Source organism: Eublepharis macularius, chromosome 10 (genome assembly GCF_028583425.1).
Source record: "Eublepharis macularius isolate TG4126 chromosome 10, MPM_Emac_v1.0, whole genome shotgun sequence".
Classification (NCBI taxonomy): Eukaryota; Metazoa; Chordata; class Lepidosauria; order Squamata; family Eublepharidae; genus Eublepharis; species Eublepharis macularius.
Genome location: NC_072799.1, coordinates 5,607,948 through 5,628,013, shown reverse-complemented (window position 1 = coordinate 5,628,013; position 20,066 = coordinate 5,607,948). Strand labels below are relative to the sequence as shown.

General features: G+C 49.1%; 1 protein-coding gene across 1 annotated transcript in view; it reads right to left on the bottom strand.

The window, feature by feature from the left end:
* Positions 1-1,371: 1,371 nt before the first annotated feature.
* Positions 1,372-20,066, bottom strand: part of SLC4A11 (solute carrier family 4 member 11) — a 193,345-nt gene continuing 174,650 nt past the window's right edge. The window contains exons 17-19 of the mRNA XM_054990374.1: positions 7,454-7,649; positions 5,221-5,390; positions 1,372-2,986 (exon numbers count right to left, since the gene is read on the bottom strand). Coding sequence (XP_054846349.1) covers positions 2,923-2,986; positions 5,221-5,390; positions 7,454-7,649 — 430 coding nt within the window. The 3' untranslated portion in view covers positions 1,372-2,922. The remainder of the gene's footprint in view (positions 2,987-5,220; positions 5,391-7,453; positions 7,650-20,066) is intronic.

Genomic DNA, 20,066 nt, shown 5'->3' with positions numbered 1-20,066 from the left:
GGGCTTTGTTAGGCAGGTAAATTCGAGGGGGGAAATGCATTATGATAAACACAGGGCTGCCAGTGAAAATGTGTCAGGTTCTCGTTCACTGTAAAGTGTAGGGAAAGTGACCTCGAGTTCCAATGCTTTCAGGGTGCGCATTTCTTCACACAACAGGGAAGCAGGCACGGTGACAACTCTGGGACATCAGATAAATGTTAACTGCACATTACAGAAAAACTCTTTACCAGGCTGCCTTTTTGCATGGCAGCCCTGTGTTTACTATAACATGTCGTCCTTTCGTGTGTTTTTCCCCCACGTTCAAACAAGCTGAAAGCTACTCCATAAACCATACCCATGGCCGTTCTGTAGTTACAGCGTTCTCCTTTTAATACACAAGGTTCTTAGTTTGCCTGTACAAATCCCATCGCTAGCCACATCCTTGACTATAGTGTCAGAAGAGCTCTTGTGCGACTTGCTAACTACATATGCAATCTTTTATGGTTCACACAACTAAATAAGTATGGTTTGAGTTCTGGGGAGACCTCTTGCTTAAAAAACAGGGTGGCTGTTATTGGTGGATGTCCAACCAAAAAGCTTACATCTCATACTGACAGATTCTCCTCGGTGCTGTTCCAGTGTCTAAAACGCAGCACATGTGCTGACGATTTGCTTGCTAGCCACAAGCTCCTGGACAGACCTGTGCGTTGCAGCATACCAGAGGTAGCTCTGCCAACTGAGCCTGCTGTGTGCATTGCCCATTCACAACAGGATGCTAGCCTGTGCATAAGGGCTGAAAAGACGGCAGAGCTGGAACTGATGCCCTCTTATCAATATTGTTCTAAGTGGCACATCGTTTGTACTTACTTGATGGCTGCCTCGGTAATTCCGAAAGCAGCCTGTTTTTCAGTGGGTTGTTTGGGCCAGGCACCTTTAATAGCTGCTTTATCCCGTTGCTAAAATGGGTGATGTCAATCATGTGAAATGTCGGTCATGGCCGATAACTTCCCCCAGCCATGCACTGATTGTCAGGTTAAGATTGGTATTTTTACACTAACTGCAGGCGAGGTGGTATAACAGTTCCCAGGCCGTACCGGTTCAGCCTGGAGGAGGCAATCATATCAGGGACCCCCCTCCTCACAATATGTTAGGCAGATAGTAAAGCTAGAATCAGTCTCCTTTATATCTAGTTTTCTATGTGCAGGGTTTTTCCTTTGCTTTTGAAAAAGAAATCCAAGCACAAGGTTTCCCCCACCTGCAGCCTGCTGCAAACAGCTTCTTATCAAAGCTGGATGCTTTCTGCACAGAGCCCAGTAAACTAGCTTTGGGCATGTCCCTCTTCTACAGACCTCTGTGTGTTGCTTTGCTTAGTGTCTAGTGCAATGGCATTGCCTTTTCTTCCCCTGCGTTTTTGGAATCTCCTCCGTGTTTCACTTCCCCTTCCTTGCAAAGACCTTTCCAGGCCCCTGCAGCACAGAGGAATCGTGGGGAGGCGGAAGAAACCCTTGACAAACACAGAGCTCAAAGCACAATATGGAGGTTTTCACAGCGCTTCCAAAGCTAGGGAAATAGGCCAGAAGACAAACACACACACACACACACACACACAGATGGCAATTAGGAACCACAGAATACAAAAGCAGACATCAGGAGCGCCAGAATTCTTCCAGAAATATAATGTAATATTTTTGTGAGGAGCACACAGGGAGGTCAGCTACAAAACTGAAATAGTGCAGACACAATCCCTTCCCCACAAAAAAACAAAACCCACCCAAAGGGCAGGCAGAGAAATACCCCGACCCAAAATTCCAACCCACAGCCCCCCATTCTTCACTGCCTACTGTACATTAAAATTAAATGCCAATAGCAACAAGGATGAGAAGTGATGAGTTAAAAGGCACCAACAGAGGAATAATTGACCACAGCAGTCAGAAAGGAAAAAAGGTGACCAGTAAGAATGAGAGAGGGGGAGGAAGGGAGGAAAGATGGAAACAGAGAAATGACAAAGGCCAGGGTAAGATACACAACGAGGAATACTGATTGCACAAAAGCCCTCTTTCAGTTTCATGAAAGAAAAGGCACCTACACCCAGGATATGACTAAGCAAAATATATACACAAATCAAGATTAGGTATGTATATATGTACATGTAGGTAGCACTGTACACCTATGAGGAGGGAGGAATTCTGCCAAGCTTCACCACCTGGTCGAAGGGTTGCCACGTAGAAACGGGCTATTCCGAATTGCGACTTGCTGAAGAAACGGCCGTGTCAAAAGATGGTCTGAATCACTCCAACTGCCTTTGGGCCTAGCTGAAAAGAACAGTTCTCTCTCTTTGCCGTGCATGTGAATCCACACTGGAACGTTTTGAAGGGTGCGTTGAACAGAACGCTGCACAAAATTGACAGACGCCGAGTGGTACAAAAAGAAGTTGCGCTTCCAGCTGTTGCAGACACCGCACTAGCCAGCAACTGAATCATTCCCCCGCCACCCACACGCTTAGTCATGGTTTACAAGCTCTGTGAAGTCGGGGTGGGGGAACTGCAACGAAGCTCCAAATTGCTCGATGGCGCTGCAGAATAAAAGGCGCAACTGCTGACTCCGCTTACGGGTCAGCACAGTTCTAGGGGTCAAAAATATGTAAAAATAGGGATTCCCTCCTAAAGCTAAGAAGTGTGTGGCAATTCCAAACACTTGGATTCGGGGGGATTTCCATAAAGCCAGTCTGAGTTCAGAACAAAACCGGTTCGCTCCCCTACCCCCCAAGAAACTCATGTGCGTGGTCAGTGTCTGGCCTTTCAGTATCAGTGCAGAATCTTGGAAAGTCTCGGAGGTTCCAACGCAAACCAACATCCAACAAGTAAACTCAGGCCGGCGACAGCTTCCTTTCCGTTTCCCAAAAAGAGCTGTGAATTCTTGCAAAGGCCAAGGGCTCGTTCTACCCTAGTGCTCAGCATCCATGGCATCCAAGTATTTCGATTCGATAATCCTGGGGAGGAGGTTATACCTGGGTTAAAGGAGGAACGAGAAGGGGACGATTAGTTCCAGGTTTCCCGAACCATTTTTCTTAGCGAATCTCAACCTGTCAATCTATCATGTTCCGAACAACACGAGACATTCACTTGATTGTTTATATATTCTTGTAATAATCCTCTTCACTGTAAGTAATTGTTGTTTACTTGCATCATGCCTGTGTGATGGTATAAACGTAGGCGCCGCCTGTTTGTTGGTATGTACCTTGTTGAAATAGCATACGCATCAAGCTTATTTGAGAACTCATAATAATAAACCTTTTCAGCTTCTAAGCTCATCAAGTTTGAAGCCTTCATTTATTATTCAGACAAGGAGAGAAGGGGGACCTCAGTATGGGCAAACAGAGGTAATAAAAGTTTCCCCCAACAGTTTTCTTAGCAGAGATCTGCAACACGTCATGTGCTTAAGAACACCACACTGCAATTTCTTGATCAGTCTACAAGCAAGTAGTAGCCACGGCAAGGTACATGGAACATATCTCTCAGGAGCAGATGCCAGGAGTGACCGTTCTTTTCATGCTCTGCTGAGAAGATTCCTGGGGAGGGGGCACCTATTTGACCATGGTTGATTCCGCACACATTGGATAGTGCACTTTCAATGCACTTTATTAATCATTTGAGGTGGATTTTTTGTTCTGCACACAAAAAAATCTGTTCCAAATGATCTATAAGGAGGACTGGAAGTGCATTATCCAACGTATGCGGAATCACTCCATAGCTCCAGACAGCATGCTGGACTAGGAGGGCCTCTGACCTGACCGAGTTAGTCTGTTCTTGCACTCCTGAAAAAGGAGTTGAAAGACACCCACATATGTTGGACATACTAGCTGGTGGGTCTCTGGCCATCTCTCGTCCCAGTGGCAGGCCTTTCTACCAGGACACATCCCAATGCAACGCAGTGCTTGCACACACATGACGCTGCCTTATACTAAATCAGACCCTTAGAGTGCAATCCTAAACAGAGTTACTCCAGTCTATGCCCATTGATTTCAGTGGGCATAGACTGGAGTAACTCTGCTTAGGATTGCACTGTTGGTCTGTCAAGGTCACTACTATCTACTCAGATCGGCAGTGGCTCTTCAGGGCCTTGGGCAGAGGATTTTCCCATCACCTACTACCAGATCACTTTAACTGGAAATACCAGAGATTGACGTTGGGATCTTCTGCACGGCAAGTAGAGGCTCTACCACTGAAACACGGACAGCCTTTCTCTAACCTTATATTCTTAAAAATACTCTGGTATTCTGCTCAAAGCAGGATAGTAGGTTAGAACAGCTTGCAAACAATTTATCTGGCAACCTAAGTCAATGAATGGGCACAGATCGAGAGAGGCAGGGCAGTACAGCATCGGTAGTACCGTGTAATGGCTCACTGGTAGTACTGTGCTTGAAGCTGCCTTATACTGAATCAGACTATTGGTACATCAAGGTCAGTGTTATCTACTCAGACTGGCAGCCGCTCTCTGGGGTCTCTGGTAGAGGTCTTCCACATCACCCGAACCCTTTAACTGGAGACTGAACCTGGGACGTTCTGCATAGCAAGGAGATGCTCTACCGCTGAAACACAGCTCCTCCACTTGCAGTTCTTTTATTTCTACACTATGGTATAGCAAGTCCTGGGTCCTCCAGGGGAGGATGCAATTATTTATTATTACTAGAAACGGACATGGACTGGGGAAATGGCAGTTTGTTGTGGTTTGTGGTTTGTCATGTTTCACGAACCACGAACCGCCATGAACTTGCCTGGTTCACGAACCGGTTTGTTTGGTTCGCCAGTTCATCACTTCTGGGATTTGCAGAAGGTCTGCAGAATTCCCACCCCCTCGTTGCCTAGGTAACAGATCAATCGGCACCAGGCTGTGATGAACCAAAAAATGAATCATACGACCTGCTCTAAAAATCATAGCAGTTCATCAGAAATGAGCTCTGACGAACTGCCAGTTTACGAACCAAAAACCAGCCTGGTTCATGACAAACTTTGGTTCGTACTTCGGTTCGTGCCCATCTCTAAATACTACTTTATCAACAGTCCACTTTTCTCACCGAGACCCAAGGCGGATTACACCATGCAAGTCTATGCAATCAACAGGACTGGATATCTAATAAGTAATGAAATCGGGTGAGGAATTTCAAGGGGCCAGACCCTATCCGATGTGAAGGCCCTGGCATCTTTCAGCTTTGGGGCCGCTAATGAACTGAGTGGCTCATACCTGATGGGGATCATTCCGATCATGATGAGGGGGAAGATCATCTTCATGTAGGGTAGAGGAGACATGCCAAAGCCACAGAGGATGAGGAGCTGGAGGACTTGCAGCCCTGTAAAATAGTGGATCTTCCTCTGGGGCACCCGGCGAATGTAATGCGTGGGAGGGTAGGCTGTCTGGAAGACATGAAACTCATTAGAACAGAGCTCCCAACTGCCCCGCTTGAAAGCAAAACTATCCCCCTGTGCCTGTAGACAACAAGCAGAACGTTATCACACCAGTTAAAGTAGAAAAGAGCAAGGGTCCAGTAGCACCTGTAAGACTAACCAAATTTGTGGTAAGGTGTGAGCTTTCATGAGAGACAGTTCACTTCTTCAGATCACTCCTTCGCTCTGAAGAAGTGAGTTGTGACTCATGAAAGCTCACATCCTACCACAAATTTTGTTAGTCTTATAGGTGTTACTGGATTCTTGATCTTTCCTACTGCTACAGACAGACTAACACGGCTACCCATCTTGATCTCACACCAGTTAAAGGGCTGTCTTGCACCAACTGGCTGCTAAAGGGAAGCATAGTGATTGCAAACGCAAACTGACTTGGCTCCGATAAAGTGCAAAAACCACGGTTTGTTTTAACTATGGCTAGTTTGTAAAACTAGGATTTTTACTTATTTATTTTATTTATTTATGTCATTTATTTATTGTCAAAGGCTTTCACGGCCGGAGAACAATGGTTGTTGTGGATTTTCCAGGCTGTATCGCCGTGGTCTTGGCAATGCCATGGTGATAGAGCCCGGAAAATCCACAACAACCATATGTCATTTATAGTCTGCCTTTCTCACTGAGACTCAAGATGTATTACATAGATTGAGAATAGTCCAGTTGATATCAAGGACACTGCAATAACAATGACATAGGATAAATAAATGCAAGTTTACAAAGACAGAGCATTAGCAGGAATCTAATACAGAGTTGAAGAAATGCTGAAACAGAGCCTAAGAAATTCTAGGATTGACATTAGACAACAGAGAACTACTCAGTAGGGTCATACTTAAAGTAACAGGTAGCATGTAGAAGCACATACACATTTTGGCTTGGCTGGTTAGCTCTGTAGATGGGGAACAAACCAGAATGTCTGTGTTCCCACATTGTGCGGAACCAGAGTTAAGACTGACTGTGGTCAACAGAACAACTTGAGTCCATGCCTTCAGAGTCTGCTTTCACAAGACCTAACTAAACATAGCGGTGTGGTTAGCATTTAGGCAATCACTCTAACCATGGTTAGCTAAATTAAACCACGTTTTTATGCAATGCCTGAACAGACCCCCGCCCAATCCTGCACAGAGGCAAAACACAAGGCTTTGAGAATGAAAACTTTTCATTTAACCAGGGCTTTTTTTCTGGGAAAAGAGGTGGTGGAACTCAGTAGGCTGCCCTCGGAGAAAATGGTTACATGTCCGGTGGCCCCGCCTCTGATCTCCAGCCAGAGGAGATCAGCTGAGTGGCGCGGAGGGCAATCGAAACTCCCCTCTGTCTGGAGATCAGGGGGCGGGGCAGTGGACATGTGACCATTTTCAAGAGGTTCCGGAACGCCATTCCCCTGCATTCCAGCTGAAAAAAAGCCCTGCTCCTATATACTACTTGTGCTTCATGTTGTCTAATGTCAGTCCTAGAATGGATTATGTTCTGTTTCAGCAGTTCTTCAACTCCGTATTGGATCCTTGCTAATGCTGTGTCTTTGTAAAATCCTATGACGGTTGTGGAAATGTCCTTGATACTGATTGTACTAATCTCACGCTATATAATCCACCTTGAGTCTTAGTGAGAAAGGCGGACTGTAAATGACATAAATAAAAATAAATTATCCGACCTGTTTGTTGCTGAGCACCTTAGCTGTGGCCAAGTTCCTGAATAATCGGAGGCAAAAGCAATCTCCTTTCAACAGCCAGGAGGTGAAAGTTACATTTCCTTGAACAGATGACTGGAACTTCTTTGCTGGCAGCGCCCAGGTGGCACCGAGCCCAGCAAGTTTTGCGGCGGGTGCACAAGGATGTCAACAAACAGGGTATGAGGAGGGGCGCTCCAGATCATAAAAACAATCAGAGCCGGTTTAACGGAGGTGTTTTCATGCTGTGGGTGATCAACTCATTATTATGAGTTTCCTCAGGAAACGGAGGCTTAGTGCCGTGCTCGGCTCTCTCCCCCCCTATCCGGCTTGTAGGCCTTCCAGCCGCGCTTACCTGCTCTTTCAGCAAGAGGGCCACCCTCTCGAAAAGCTGGTTTCCATCGATGGAGGTCAGGGCAATGTACAGGAAGAGCCCATAGAGGACGGGCTTGGGAATCAGGTGCAACGGGAACGGCAGAAGCAAGAGCGAGAGGCCCACCAGGAAATTGGCCACCAGGGTGGTCAGCCGGGTCTCCTTCACGCTCACGATCCTGGAGTGGAGGAGGAAGCACAATTCAGAACACGCTTAGTAACACATCCTTTCGCAATCCCCCCCCTCCCCGCTTCTCACCATGCTTGGAGTGGCTTCCAAAACCAGTTCAAAAAACAGTTTCGCGCTACGACAAAATCCCAAAGCTGTACCAGCAAGTTTTAATCCATTCACAAAAGACAGCCCAAGAAACGAGGACACTACACAGCCTGAAGTTGCCCTTCAGGACAACTTAACGCCCGCTTGGAGCAGTTTACAAAGTACGTTGTTATTATCTGCTCAACAATCACCCTGTGAGGTGGGTGGAGCTGAGAGAGTTCTGAGAGAGCTGTGACTGACCCAAGGTCACCCAGCTGGCTTCAGAGGAGTGGGGAATTAAACCTGGCTGTCCAGATTAGAGTCCTGCTGCTCTTAACCACTACACCAAACTGGCTCCAGAGCCTCCAGAGCTCAAACGATGCGGACAAACCTTCATTCCCACCATTTCAACTATAACAGACACATTCAGCTACAAGGAAGCAAGTGACAAGACACTGAACAACTGGCATACACATTTGGGAACCAGTTGTAGGCAGCTCAGAAGAATTCAAGAGCCAAGTCTCTCACCTGTACCCAGAGCAACGTCTTCCCCGGCCGTATCTATGCACTGAACACACTATGGGAATTCTGCAGTTGTATGTAACCTTGGAATTTGGTACTCCATGCAGAATTCAACATCCTGAGAACTGATGCTTCCATTTAAAACAAGCAAGTTTCAAGCCCTCAGGGCAGTGAAGACAGTACGTAGAATATTGGGTGAGATTCCAAAGTTGGAGATGGCTTAAATAGAACCTTCTGCACTCCACGTAGCTCTTAGAGCAGAACTACACGAGATGAGTTACTAGAGTTCTACACGTGTCTGCTTACCTCAAGGTTTGATGGGAAGTGAAGAAAGAGAAGGCGTCCTTGCAGCTCTACGTTTCACATTTACAGAGTGGCAGGGAGAGGAGTGCAGGCATCACTGCACAGCTGCATAGCCGAATGCTGCTCTGTGGGGCCGGGCAAGCGGGGTGGGGGGGAGATGCAGCGACGCTCCGGGCGCCCTATTTGCTGACCTCTTCGCCCAGCCCCCAGCCAAAGCCATGCTAGCAGCTAGCAGCGGCCAGGCACCCTATCTGCTGTTCGGGGAAGCGGGGGCAGGAGAGGGACCTCAACCCCCCCCCCAGCAGAGGGGAAGGGGGCACCCGGCAAGAGCTTGATGCCTGCACTCCCTTCCCTGCCGCTTTGTAAATGTTAAAGCTGCAAGGACGTCTACCCTTCCTACACTTCCCACCAAACTTTGAAGTAAGCAGACACGTGTAGAACTCTAGTAATTCATCTCGTGTAGTTCAGCTCTAAGTTTCCTTAACAAGCAAGGGAAAGAATTTGTTTAAACTGCATCATTTATCCAGGGTGCGGGATTCAACTTCCCCTCCCAACGAGCACCCAAAGCTCTGCCTATACCCTGGTTCTCTCGCTTTCTGCCTTCACAGCTGAGCCGCTACCATAATTTAACCTTTGGCAACTTGCTAAACAAAACCTCTCTAAGCAGCCCAAATCCTTCTTTCTGCCATTTAATCCTTTCCCAGAAAAAGTGACTTGGTTGCTGTCTTTATGGGGTTTCCCTCTTCACTTTTGTGCTCTCCAAAAAGGAACCCAAAGATAACTCAGCAGAGAAAACTAGTCCCTAATCGCTCCAAAATTCCTCCTGAGGAGCTAGGTATTTCGTGAAGCTTATTAATAGCCTTGTTCATGTCCTCAATGTAGCCCCCACCCGTTCACAGGAGAGAATAAGAAACTTCACTCCCAGAGAGAACACCCTGAAAAATTCCTATGACTGCTAAAATGACAAATAACAATAACAACATTTGATTTATATATCACCCTTCAGGACAACTTAACACCCACTAAAAGTGTGTTGTTATTATCCTCACAACGATCACTCTGTGAAATAGGTGGGGCTGAGAGAGTTCTGAGAGAGCTGCAACTGACTCAAGGTCACCCAGCTGGATTCAACTGGAGGAGTGGGGAATCAAACCCAGCTGTCCAGATTAGAGTCCTGCCGCTCTTAACCCCTACACCAAACTGGCTTCAAGCAGAGGAATAGGGAATCAAACCCAGCTGTCCAGATTAGAGTCCTGCGGTTCTTAACCACTACACCAAACTGGCTTCAAGCAGAGGAGTGGGGAATCAAACCCGGCTCTCCAGATTACAGTCCTGCCGTCCTTAACCCTTACACCAAACTGGCTTCAAGCGGAGGAGTGGGGAATCAAACCTGGCTCTCCAGATTACAGTCCTGCCGTCCTTAACCCTTACACCAAACTGGCTTCAAGCGGAGGAGTGGGGAATCAAACCTGGCTCTCTAGATTACAGTCCTGCCGTTCTTAACCCTTACACCAAACTGGCTTCAAGTGGAGGAGTGGGGAATCAAACCCAGCTCTCCAGATTAGAGTCCTGCCATTCTTAACCACTACACCAAACTGGCTCCCAAAGTCTGCTTGTTGGATATGTGACACTTTGGAGGAGAGCAAGCGGAGAATGGTATTGCTACGTCTCCTTGCCTGCCTCATGTATGCATTTTTCTCAAGCGTCTGCAACTGCTCCAGGGCCAGTCAGCTATAGGTTAGGCAAGCCATAACAAACAGAATTTTGTGAGCTGTCATTTCCATCAGTAGCAAATGTCCGTGAATAGCTTGGGTTGCTCCTTGGTCAACTGGAGGCCACGAGATAACGGACGCAGCCCTTTGGCTGACCCAGAAGCAAACCAGACCAGCTTGTGCAGACTGACAATAACAATATTCGACTGGAATTCAAAAAGGATGCAGCTCGGAGAATCCAATCTGCTGCTAGACTGATGGTCATACAAGCACAGCCCTACAGACTCAGACAGGTATAGGATGTTGGAGCACATGTAGGTTTTTGCCAGCTCTACAGCCCCGAGACCTCCTGAACAAAAACAATAAAAAGGAGATGAGATAACACGGCTCAACTCACACAGTTTGGTGTAGTGGTTAAGAGCAGCAGGACTCTAATCTGGAGAACCGGGTTTGGTTCCCCACTCCTACGTTTGAAGTAGCTGGGTGGCCTTGGGTCAGTCACAGCTCTCTTAGAGCTTTCTCAGCCCCTCCCTCCTCACAGGGTGATTGTTGTTGTGGGGATAATAATAACATACTTTGTAAACTGAGTGGGAGTTAAGTTGTTTTGAAGGGCAGTATATACATTGAATGTTGTTGGTAAAGCTGGCAATCAGGTTGCAAAGACACTCAAGAACGGTCAAATGACGGCAGGAGATCGTCTGAGATCCAAGCAAGAGCATCTCTGGGAAGCGTTTTAAGACCTACCCAACTAACGTTGAGGCTCTGGATTAAGGCAGCAGGAGCTGGGAGTATTTTGGGGTGGGGAGAGATTTACTGTGATGCAATTTATTTTATTGTGTTTTCCTGTGGTTCTTCAGCTTGTGTTACCTACCGAGAGGACCAAACTGCAAATCAGCCTGCTGCATCACCAGGTTGCAACTATGTCTATGCCAGCCTGGGAAACATGCTACACAGACGACGTAAAACATGCTGCTTTTAGGCACAAACAGATATGGACACGTGAGATACCTACCCACAGTGCCCTCTTGTGGCTGCAAAGGGATTTGCTCACCACTGGGGTGGCGGGGACATACTAAGAAACTCACCCTGAAGGCCAGGAAGTCCTACAAAACTCCAGGTTGGAAAATTTGTGGACATTTGGGGTGTGTGTGGAGCCTGGGGGAAGGGTTTGGATATGGGATGGACCTCAGCAGGGTATAATGCCATAGAATCTGGACATAATGCCAGATGTCCGGTTTTCACCCGAACAGTACGGTATTTTGTGGCACTGTCCAGGGAAAATGTTCCCCAAATACTGGAAGCTGGGCCATCCCCTCCCCTGCTCCATTGCCCAACCCGGCTTCCCAGCTTCCTGCGGCTATGCAGTGATGTTGCTGGGCCAGGTAAACGGCCAGCAAGCGCAGGTGCCCAACCTGCCTCCTGTGGCTACTTGGCAGTGCTCAGGAGTGGCCAGCCAGCCAGCCCAGATGTCCAACTGGTCTCACGTGGTGGTGTGGCAGTGCCCAGGAGTGGCCACCTGGTCCAGGCACCGGAAGTAGAGTTGGCAGATGACGTCACTTCCGGTGGTGATGTCATTGTGCTAGACGGAAGTGTGAACACGCTATCTGGTATTATTCGGGACCCCGACTAGCAACCCTAACCATCTTCCAAAGAAGCCATATTCTTCAGGGGAACCATTCTCTCCAAATCCAGAGATCAGTTGTAATTCCAGGAGATCTCCAGGCCCCAGATGAACTTTGGCAACCTTGTTATGAAAGGAATTTGATAACTTGTGGCATGTATACACAATTGAAAGGAATTCGGGGGGCAGAAGGGGGGCTATCCACTCTTTGTTACCCCCCTGACATTTATCAGAAGAATCTGTCCATTCGTTTCCCTCCTTCCCCAGCACTGAGACTTCCTCCCCAAGTGTCAGGTCCAGTGTATATCTAAACTGTACTGACTCCATTTTCTAATGCTTCTAGTGTTTGAGTGTTTTCTTCCCAGGTGCTCCAGTTCCCAGGCAGCATTCCCACCGGAGGAGACTGTTTTGTCTAACACCGTTCCACCAAGCATTGGCCTTGAAGGAGAGCAGCTTCCCGGGACTGAGAGATGTTGTTTTGAGAACTGTGGGGGGAGGCTGATCCAGATGGGTATTGTTACTCTGTATCTTATGCTGGCTCTTCATTGGTAACAATGATCATGTACCATCCTGATTCTCCTATTCAGGACAGTGGACTATAATGGACCTTTTCTGCAGTAAAGTTTCCTTTTCCAAACAATGGACTTGTGTTTGCTTCTAAAGGGAACCCTGTAGTGAGTGCCTTATTTAGCCACAGTCTGACATTTTGTTACCAATCATGTCTGAGTCGGGCCCAGCGGAATCCAAGGTTGTCCCGGACAGGGATCCTTTGTTTGATCCGTATGCGTCTCCCGACAATCAACCTGTGCAACCCGTGCAAGCCCAAGACTCCCAGGAGCTGGGAGCAGCCGGGAACGGAACCGGAGCCTCCACTTCCACCCCGCCTCTCATCGAACTCAGTACTCGGGACGAGACCGAAGCCGACCTCGGGGCAAGGCCGAAAGCGACCGCTCTCCCTTTGATTTCGGTACCCACCCCGTCGGAGTGGGGAGCCAGACCCCGAGAAACCAGAGAGCGTCGGGCAGGTGGGCTCCATCCACGAGTTTCGATGGAAGGGCGCCGAAGCCTAGGAACCGTCCCGGAGCTAGACAGCAGCCAACCATGGCGATATTGGAACAGGACGTCCGAGCAGACGGAGGGGGACACGTCTCGCCGCGGCGCCCTGAGTTGGGATTACTCCGAACTTGTTCCGTGGAAAGAGCCAACGGAGGTCCCTGAACAAAGTTGGGAGCAGATACAAGGTCGCACCTATGCGGTGGATACCAGCATCTCGGCCGTGACGGGTATGGCCAAGGGAATTCTAGCCGCGAGATCGAGAGTCGTCCAAGGGGACCCTCCTCCTTGGGGCCCCTTGTCCCCGGTGAGTGCAACGAATGAAGCTTCCATAAGCGAGCAACCGGGGGCAAGTCGAATGCAACAGTTAGAAGCTAAACTGATGGATATGGAAGAAAGTTTGGCTCATGCCATCCATTTAATTTCGGCAATGGGAGCAGGGGAAAGACTGTCCCCTGAAGAGATGGCGATACAGATAGCTACCCTTCAAAGTGTCATCTCCTATCCGGTGGAGGATGTCCAGCAGCGGCCGTCACCTACCGACGAAGGGGACACCTATCCTGACGAATCGGGAGAGCAACCCAAGTAACTTCCCGCACAGCAGGAAATTCCACCGAGAAGGGATGACCCGGTTGAGCCACCCGGAGAGACCCCCACCGAACCTCCTAACCAGGGAGGGGATGCGCCGCCAGACGAGACTCCCGTTGAGAGGCCTACGGAAGGGGAAGAAAAGCCAAGCGATACACCGGTGAGACCCCCTCTTACTTCTCCTATAACGGTCCGGCCGGACCAAGCGGGAGCACACGCGGCTCCATCCGAGGAGGGAGCCCCTCATCAACCACGAGACATTGTCCCCGTCGGGCAACCTACCGGGGACGGTCTAACCGCGCCAAGAGGCCAGCCGCTGCTTCCCAGATTAACAACACCCGGAGGGGCAAGCCCGCGCGGCCTTCCACCTGTTCAACCCTCGCCGCTGCGGCCCCTCTCACCTTGACCGCAGCTCATACCGTTGCAGCAGCCCCAGGACCAGCCCGTTTTACCACCCCCGAACCAACCGGGACGGCCTGCACCACTACGACACCTCCAACCCCCTCCTCAGCGGCCGATCTCCACTCAACCACACCAACCTCCTCCACCTCGACAGCTACCGCCAACGCCTCCCGTGTTACCAGCCAGACCAAGACTGCCGCCTCCTGCTCGCCCGCCACTGCAGCCTCCGGCCCAACCAAGACCAACCCCGCCACCGCAACCACGGCAACCTCCGCCCGCACAGCCAGCCCAACCCCAGCCGGCACCGCCGGTTCAACCGCCGCCAGTACAGCCGGCACCGTTGCCCCGACCGAGACTCCAGTTACCTCCTCCTGTGCCTCAGGCGCAACTAAGACTGCCAATGGACTTTTACCCAGCGCCTGCTCCGAGACAAGAACTCCCGATGGGTTGGGTGAAGCTGGAAGCCACCTTCGATGGGGATCCATCCAAATTGGGATTTTTCTTAGTCCAAGTGGTACAGTTTTTCAACCGTTGGGGGCACCTCTTCGGCAGTGAGGCCAGTCAAATCGAACATCTTGGATCTCGTTTACAGGGCAAAGCAGCAGATTGGTATGTAGGACTATACAATGTCGGGGCCCCAGAACTTGACACTCTCCAGGGGTTAGTGGATGCTATCCGAGCGCAATATGAAGACCCCTTAGAAGAAACCCGGGCCCGAACAGAATTGCAAGCCATCAAACAAGGCAGCATGTCAGCAAGAGACTATGTCACAAAATTCCGGCAATTAGCAGCCAAGTGCCCTAGGTGTGAGGAGTCCACCAAGATTATTCTGTTCAAACAAGGCCTTAACCCGAGACTTTTGGACAGAGCTCTCATGCAAGACAATCCCCCCACGTTGTTAGGGTGGATCCAACTTGTTTGCGAAGTAGAGAATCGCATTTTGGAAGTCCGTTTGGTTGAACAACAACAACAAACGGGACAAAGAAGACCATTGACCTTACAGAGGGGAACACGGGGAGCTAGCTACGCCACCCGTGGAGCGAGAGATGCTAGATGGCAACAAGGGCTGTGTTTGCAATGCGGACAGGCTGGTCACTTTGCAGCACAATGCCCTTACCGGCCTGTGCAAAGACCTCCGCTCCAATTACGGCGTCCAACCCTTGCTCCGTTCCCTACGCTCCAACGCCCGACTCCAGCACCACGAGCAAATAGAGGCCGCGGCGCTTCCCAAAGGCCAGCCTCGGAGAGAGGGCTGGAAGCGGAAGAAGTCATGGAATACGATCCCGCTTCCCCAACCGCAGAAGCCAATCCAGAAAGTCCCCAGTCGGGAAACGAAATGGATCTGTCGTGAAAGGACCCAAACGACAGATCCGCCCTAAGCCCGTCCCTGCACGGAACCGGCCGCCTGGGTCCATCTTATTCATGCCAGTGACTCTAATCAACCCAGAGAGGAAGATGCACATTCGGGTGCAAGCTCTCATCGACTCGGGCTGCCCCAGAGACATCATCGCCCCTGCTCTAGTCAATGGACTAGTCCTACCAACTCGGGATCTACAAAATCCAGTAATCTTTGAACAAATGGATGGTACCAACATGAATCCTGTAACAACTGAAACCATCCCAGTGATCACAGGCATGGGACAACATTGGGAAAAGAGGTCATTTGTCATCAGCTCTACTGCCAAGTACCCGTTAATTCTAGGCAGCAAATGGCTATGTGATCACAATCCCTACATAGACTGGGCACAAGGATGTATTACCTTCAGTCACACCAACTGCAAAAATCACCGTTGGAATCAAAACTGGGGCGAAGATCCAACTCATAAAGAAAAGGCCCTTCTCACCCAAGAAGAAGTCAACCAAATACCCGAACCATACTGGCCTTTTCTAAATGCTTTCTCTGAAGAGGAAGCAGATACTCTACCCCCGCACCGACGAACGGACTGTGCGGTAGAAATTTTACCCGGAGCCTCACTGCCCAAAGGACGACTTTATCCCATGAGTCTCCATGAACGCGAAGAGCTCCGGAAATTCATTGACACCAACCTCCAACGAGGGTTCATCCGCCCAGCCGCTAGCCCCCACGCCGCTCCAGTCCTCTTCGTGAAAAAGAAGGACGGGGGACTTCGACTGTGCACAGATTTCCGAGGCTTGAATGCAGTGTCCACCAACAACGCCTATCCTATACCGCTGATCCGAGACCTTCTCAACGTCGTGGCCCAAGGTAAGATCTTTACGAAATTAGATCTAAAAGATGCTTACTTCCACGTTCGTATCAAGGCAGGGGATGAGTGGAAAACCGCTTTCAATACGCCCCTCGGACAATATGAATACTTAGTTATGCCTTTTGGTTTGACGGGAGCCCCGTCTGTATTCATGTCCATGATAAACGAAGTTCTACACGAATTTCTGTACAAAGGGGTGGTGGTGTACCTTGATGATGTGTTAATTTACTCGGACACAGAGGAAGAACATATTCAAACGGTACGAAAAGTCTTAGCCACCCTAATGAAGAATAAGCTACCCATCAAACTGTCCAAATGTGAATTCCATAAAACCGAACTCACTTACCTCGGGTATTGTATCTCCCAAGAAGGTCTGAAAATGGATCCAGCCAAAATACAGGCGATCCAGGACTGGCAGACACCCACCACCCGTAAAGAATTACAATCCTTCCTGGGTTTTGCCAACTTCTATAGAGACTTCATAGCAAATTTCGCCCAAATCACGCTCCCTCTAACAGACTTGCTGAAAACCAAAGATAAAGGGGACCAAGCTAAAAAACCCTCTGCCAAACTGCAATGGACCCCCGATTGCCAAACGGCCTTCGATTGTCTAAAAAAGCAATTTGTAACAGAACCCATCCTCTCCCACCCCAACGAACAATCCCCTTTCATAGTACAGGTCGACGCCAGCGATACGGCAATAGGGGGGGTTTTACTGCAGAAGGGGGAGGATGGTAGGTTGCGGCCGTGTGCTTTCTTGTCTAGGAAATTTTCGGAGGCGGAAAGGAATTGGAATGTGTGGGAGAAGGAGGCCTTTGCAGTAAAAGCGGCCCTTACTAACTGGAGACATTGGCTGGAGGGGGCGCGATACCCTTTCGAGGTCTGGACGGATCATAAAAATCTGGAGGCCCTCCGAAGCCCACGCAGACTGAATGCCAAGCAATTGCGATGGGCGGAATTCTTTTCCAAATTCAACTTCACTCTAAATTATCTCCCGGGCAAAACTAACTTTTTGGCAGACGCCCTATCGCGCATGCCCCAACATAAGAGCAAACGGGAGGAGACTGTCGACACTGTCTTCTTGCCTACGCAACTTGGGGGCGTGGTGACTACTCGCAGCCGTGCCAAGCAGCCCCTCCCGGCCAACCAAGAGTGGAAATCGAAACTTAAAAATGAAGTGGAGAAGGAGGGGGATAGGGCTCCGCGAAGCAAACTGACCCAATCCCCACAAGGGGATTGGTTAGCCGGGAGCAAGTTTTATGTCCCAGACAGCCTCAGACTGGAAATTTTGCAGCGCTGTCATGATGCTCCCACTGCTGGACACTATGGGTATCTGAAAACTTTGCACCTAATCCAAAGACAATTCTGGTGGCCGGGCATGCGCAAAGACATTTCCCAATACGTTAGTTCCTGTCCTGTTTGCCTCAGCGCCAAAACCAGGAAAGGGAAGCCTCCGGGTCTCCTGCAGCCATTGGAAACGCCAAGCAGACCCTGGGAAGTAATATCCATGGACTTTATCACTGATCTACCTATCTCAAAAGGACATAATTGTATTTTAGTTGTGGTAGATCTGTTCTCCAAACAAGCTCATTTTATCCCCTGTACTACTATACCTTCCGCTCGAAAACTAGCAGATTTGTTTCTAAAACACATCGTAAAACTACATTCTTTTCTGTCCAAGGTGATTTCGGATCGCGGCGGACAGTTCGTTGCCAACTTCTGGCGGGAGCTTTTGAAAATGTTGAATATTGAACAAGGCATCAGTTCAAGCCACCACCCACAAACCGACGGGCAATCCGAAAAAACAAACCAGATATTAGAACAGTTTCTTCGTTGCTACATCAATTTTCAACAAGATAATTGGGTGGACCTTCTCCCTCTGGCCGAGTTCTCATATAACAACAGTGTCCACGCTTCGACGGGGGAGGCCCCCTTCAAAATTGTCTACGGAACTCACTTCAATCCCTTCCCCTTGGATGCACCCCCTCTCCATTCCTCTAAATTGCCAGATGTATCTTCATGGTGGGGGGAGGCGGCGCAGCAGTGGACTCTTATTAAGAAACACCTTGAAAAAGCCAAACTGGATTACAAAAAATACGCAGACCGCCATCGTGTGGCCGAATGGGAATTACAACCCGGAGATCATGTGTATATTTCCACAAAGAATCTAAAACTCGCTCAGACAAGCCGCAAACTCGCTCTGAAATTCCTAGGACCTTTTCCTGTGCGCAAGATAATAAATAAAGTGACTGTTGCTGTAACTTTGCCCAAGAACCTGCGCCATGTGCATGATACGTTCCATGTCAGTCTTCTAAAGAGAGCTCCCATCGACAACAAATGGCACGTCAAAGCTCCACCCATTCCAACTTTGATTGACGACCAAATACACTATGAGGTACAACAAATCTTGGACTCTAAACTCAAACGAAATCAGCTTTTTTACCTCATTAGATGGAAGGACTTTGATTCTGGTTACGATGAATGGGTGAACTCTGCACATGTTCATGCTCCTAGATTAACCAAAGCTTTTCATACTCGCTACCCATATAAGCCAGGGGGGGATCTGTTTTAAGGGGGGCAGAATGTCAGGTCCAGTGTATATCTAAACTGTACTGACTCCATTTTCTAATGCTTCTAGTGTTTGAGTGTTTTCTTCCCAGGTGCTCCAGTTCCCAGGCAGCATTCCCACCGGAGGAGACTGTTTTGTCTAACACCGTTCCACCAAGCATTGGCCTTGAAGGAGAGCAGCTTCCCGGGACTGAGAGATGTTGTTTTGAGAACTGTGGGGGGAGGCTGATCCAGATGGGTATTGTTACTCTGTATCTTATGCTGGCTCTTCATTGGTAACAATGATCATGTACCATCCTGATTCTCCTATTCAGGACAGTGGACTATAATGGACCTTTTCTGCAGTAAAGTTTCCTTTTCCAAACAATGGACTTGTGTTTGCTTCTAAAGGGAACCCTGTAGTGAGTGCCTTATTTAGCCACAGTCTGACACCAAGTGCCTCGTGGCTTTTCCTTTCAAAAATCTTCCCTCTCTTTTCTCACCCTCCTTAGGTTGTACCTGTTTTCTCATGCCACAGCCCTCTCTGCTGTCCTTTAAAAAATTTAAACCTGCAAGCAGTGCCCGTCTGTCTGCTTTGCCTTCGGATCATATATACCCGCCATCCAAATGTTTAATAGTTTTCATTCTCACTCTACTGCCCACTCTGGGTTGCTCAGCTCCTCTAATTGCATAATCTGAGTATTGTGGAGTGAATTTCTTTGTTTAGTCATTCGCCCAATTCATAGTTTTACCCAGGGCTTTTTTCTGGGAAAAGAGGTGGGGGAACTCAGTGGGTTGCCCTTGGAGAAAATGGTCACATGGCTGGTGGCCCCGCCCCCTGATCTCCAAACAGAGGGGAGTTTAGATTGCCCTCTGTGCCAGCAGCGTGGAGGGCAATCTAAACTCCCCTCTGTCTGGAGATCAGGGGGCGGGGCCACCAGCCATGTGACCATTTTCAAGACGTTCTGGAACTCCGTTCCACTGCGTTCCAGCTGAAAAAAAGCCCTGGTTTTACCTCCCTCTGGGCAGAATGAGCTCGAAGTCCCAGAGAAAAGACACTTGGCCTGAAACTCTGGGCACCCATTCCCACGCCCCTCAAAGCCCCTTCAGTGACTCCCCAGAATGCCTAGGGGCAAGAACGACTCCGGCTTCAGCAAAAGGGTGGGACGAGGCCTCCTTACCCTATCACCTTATTACCGCAGTGGAGCAGACGCTTCAGAAGAAAGCACACCAACACCTTTGCCTGTGCCCTTTACAACAACCGCCCCCCCCCCCCCACATTTCCGACATTAGGAACCAAGCTGGAGGCTTTCGTAATGAGAAAATGTGGCACTTCTGGCCCAGAGCGCAGGCTCGCAGCTCAACGA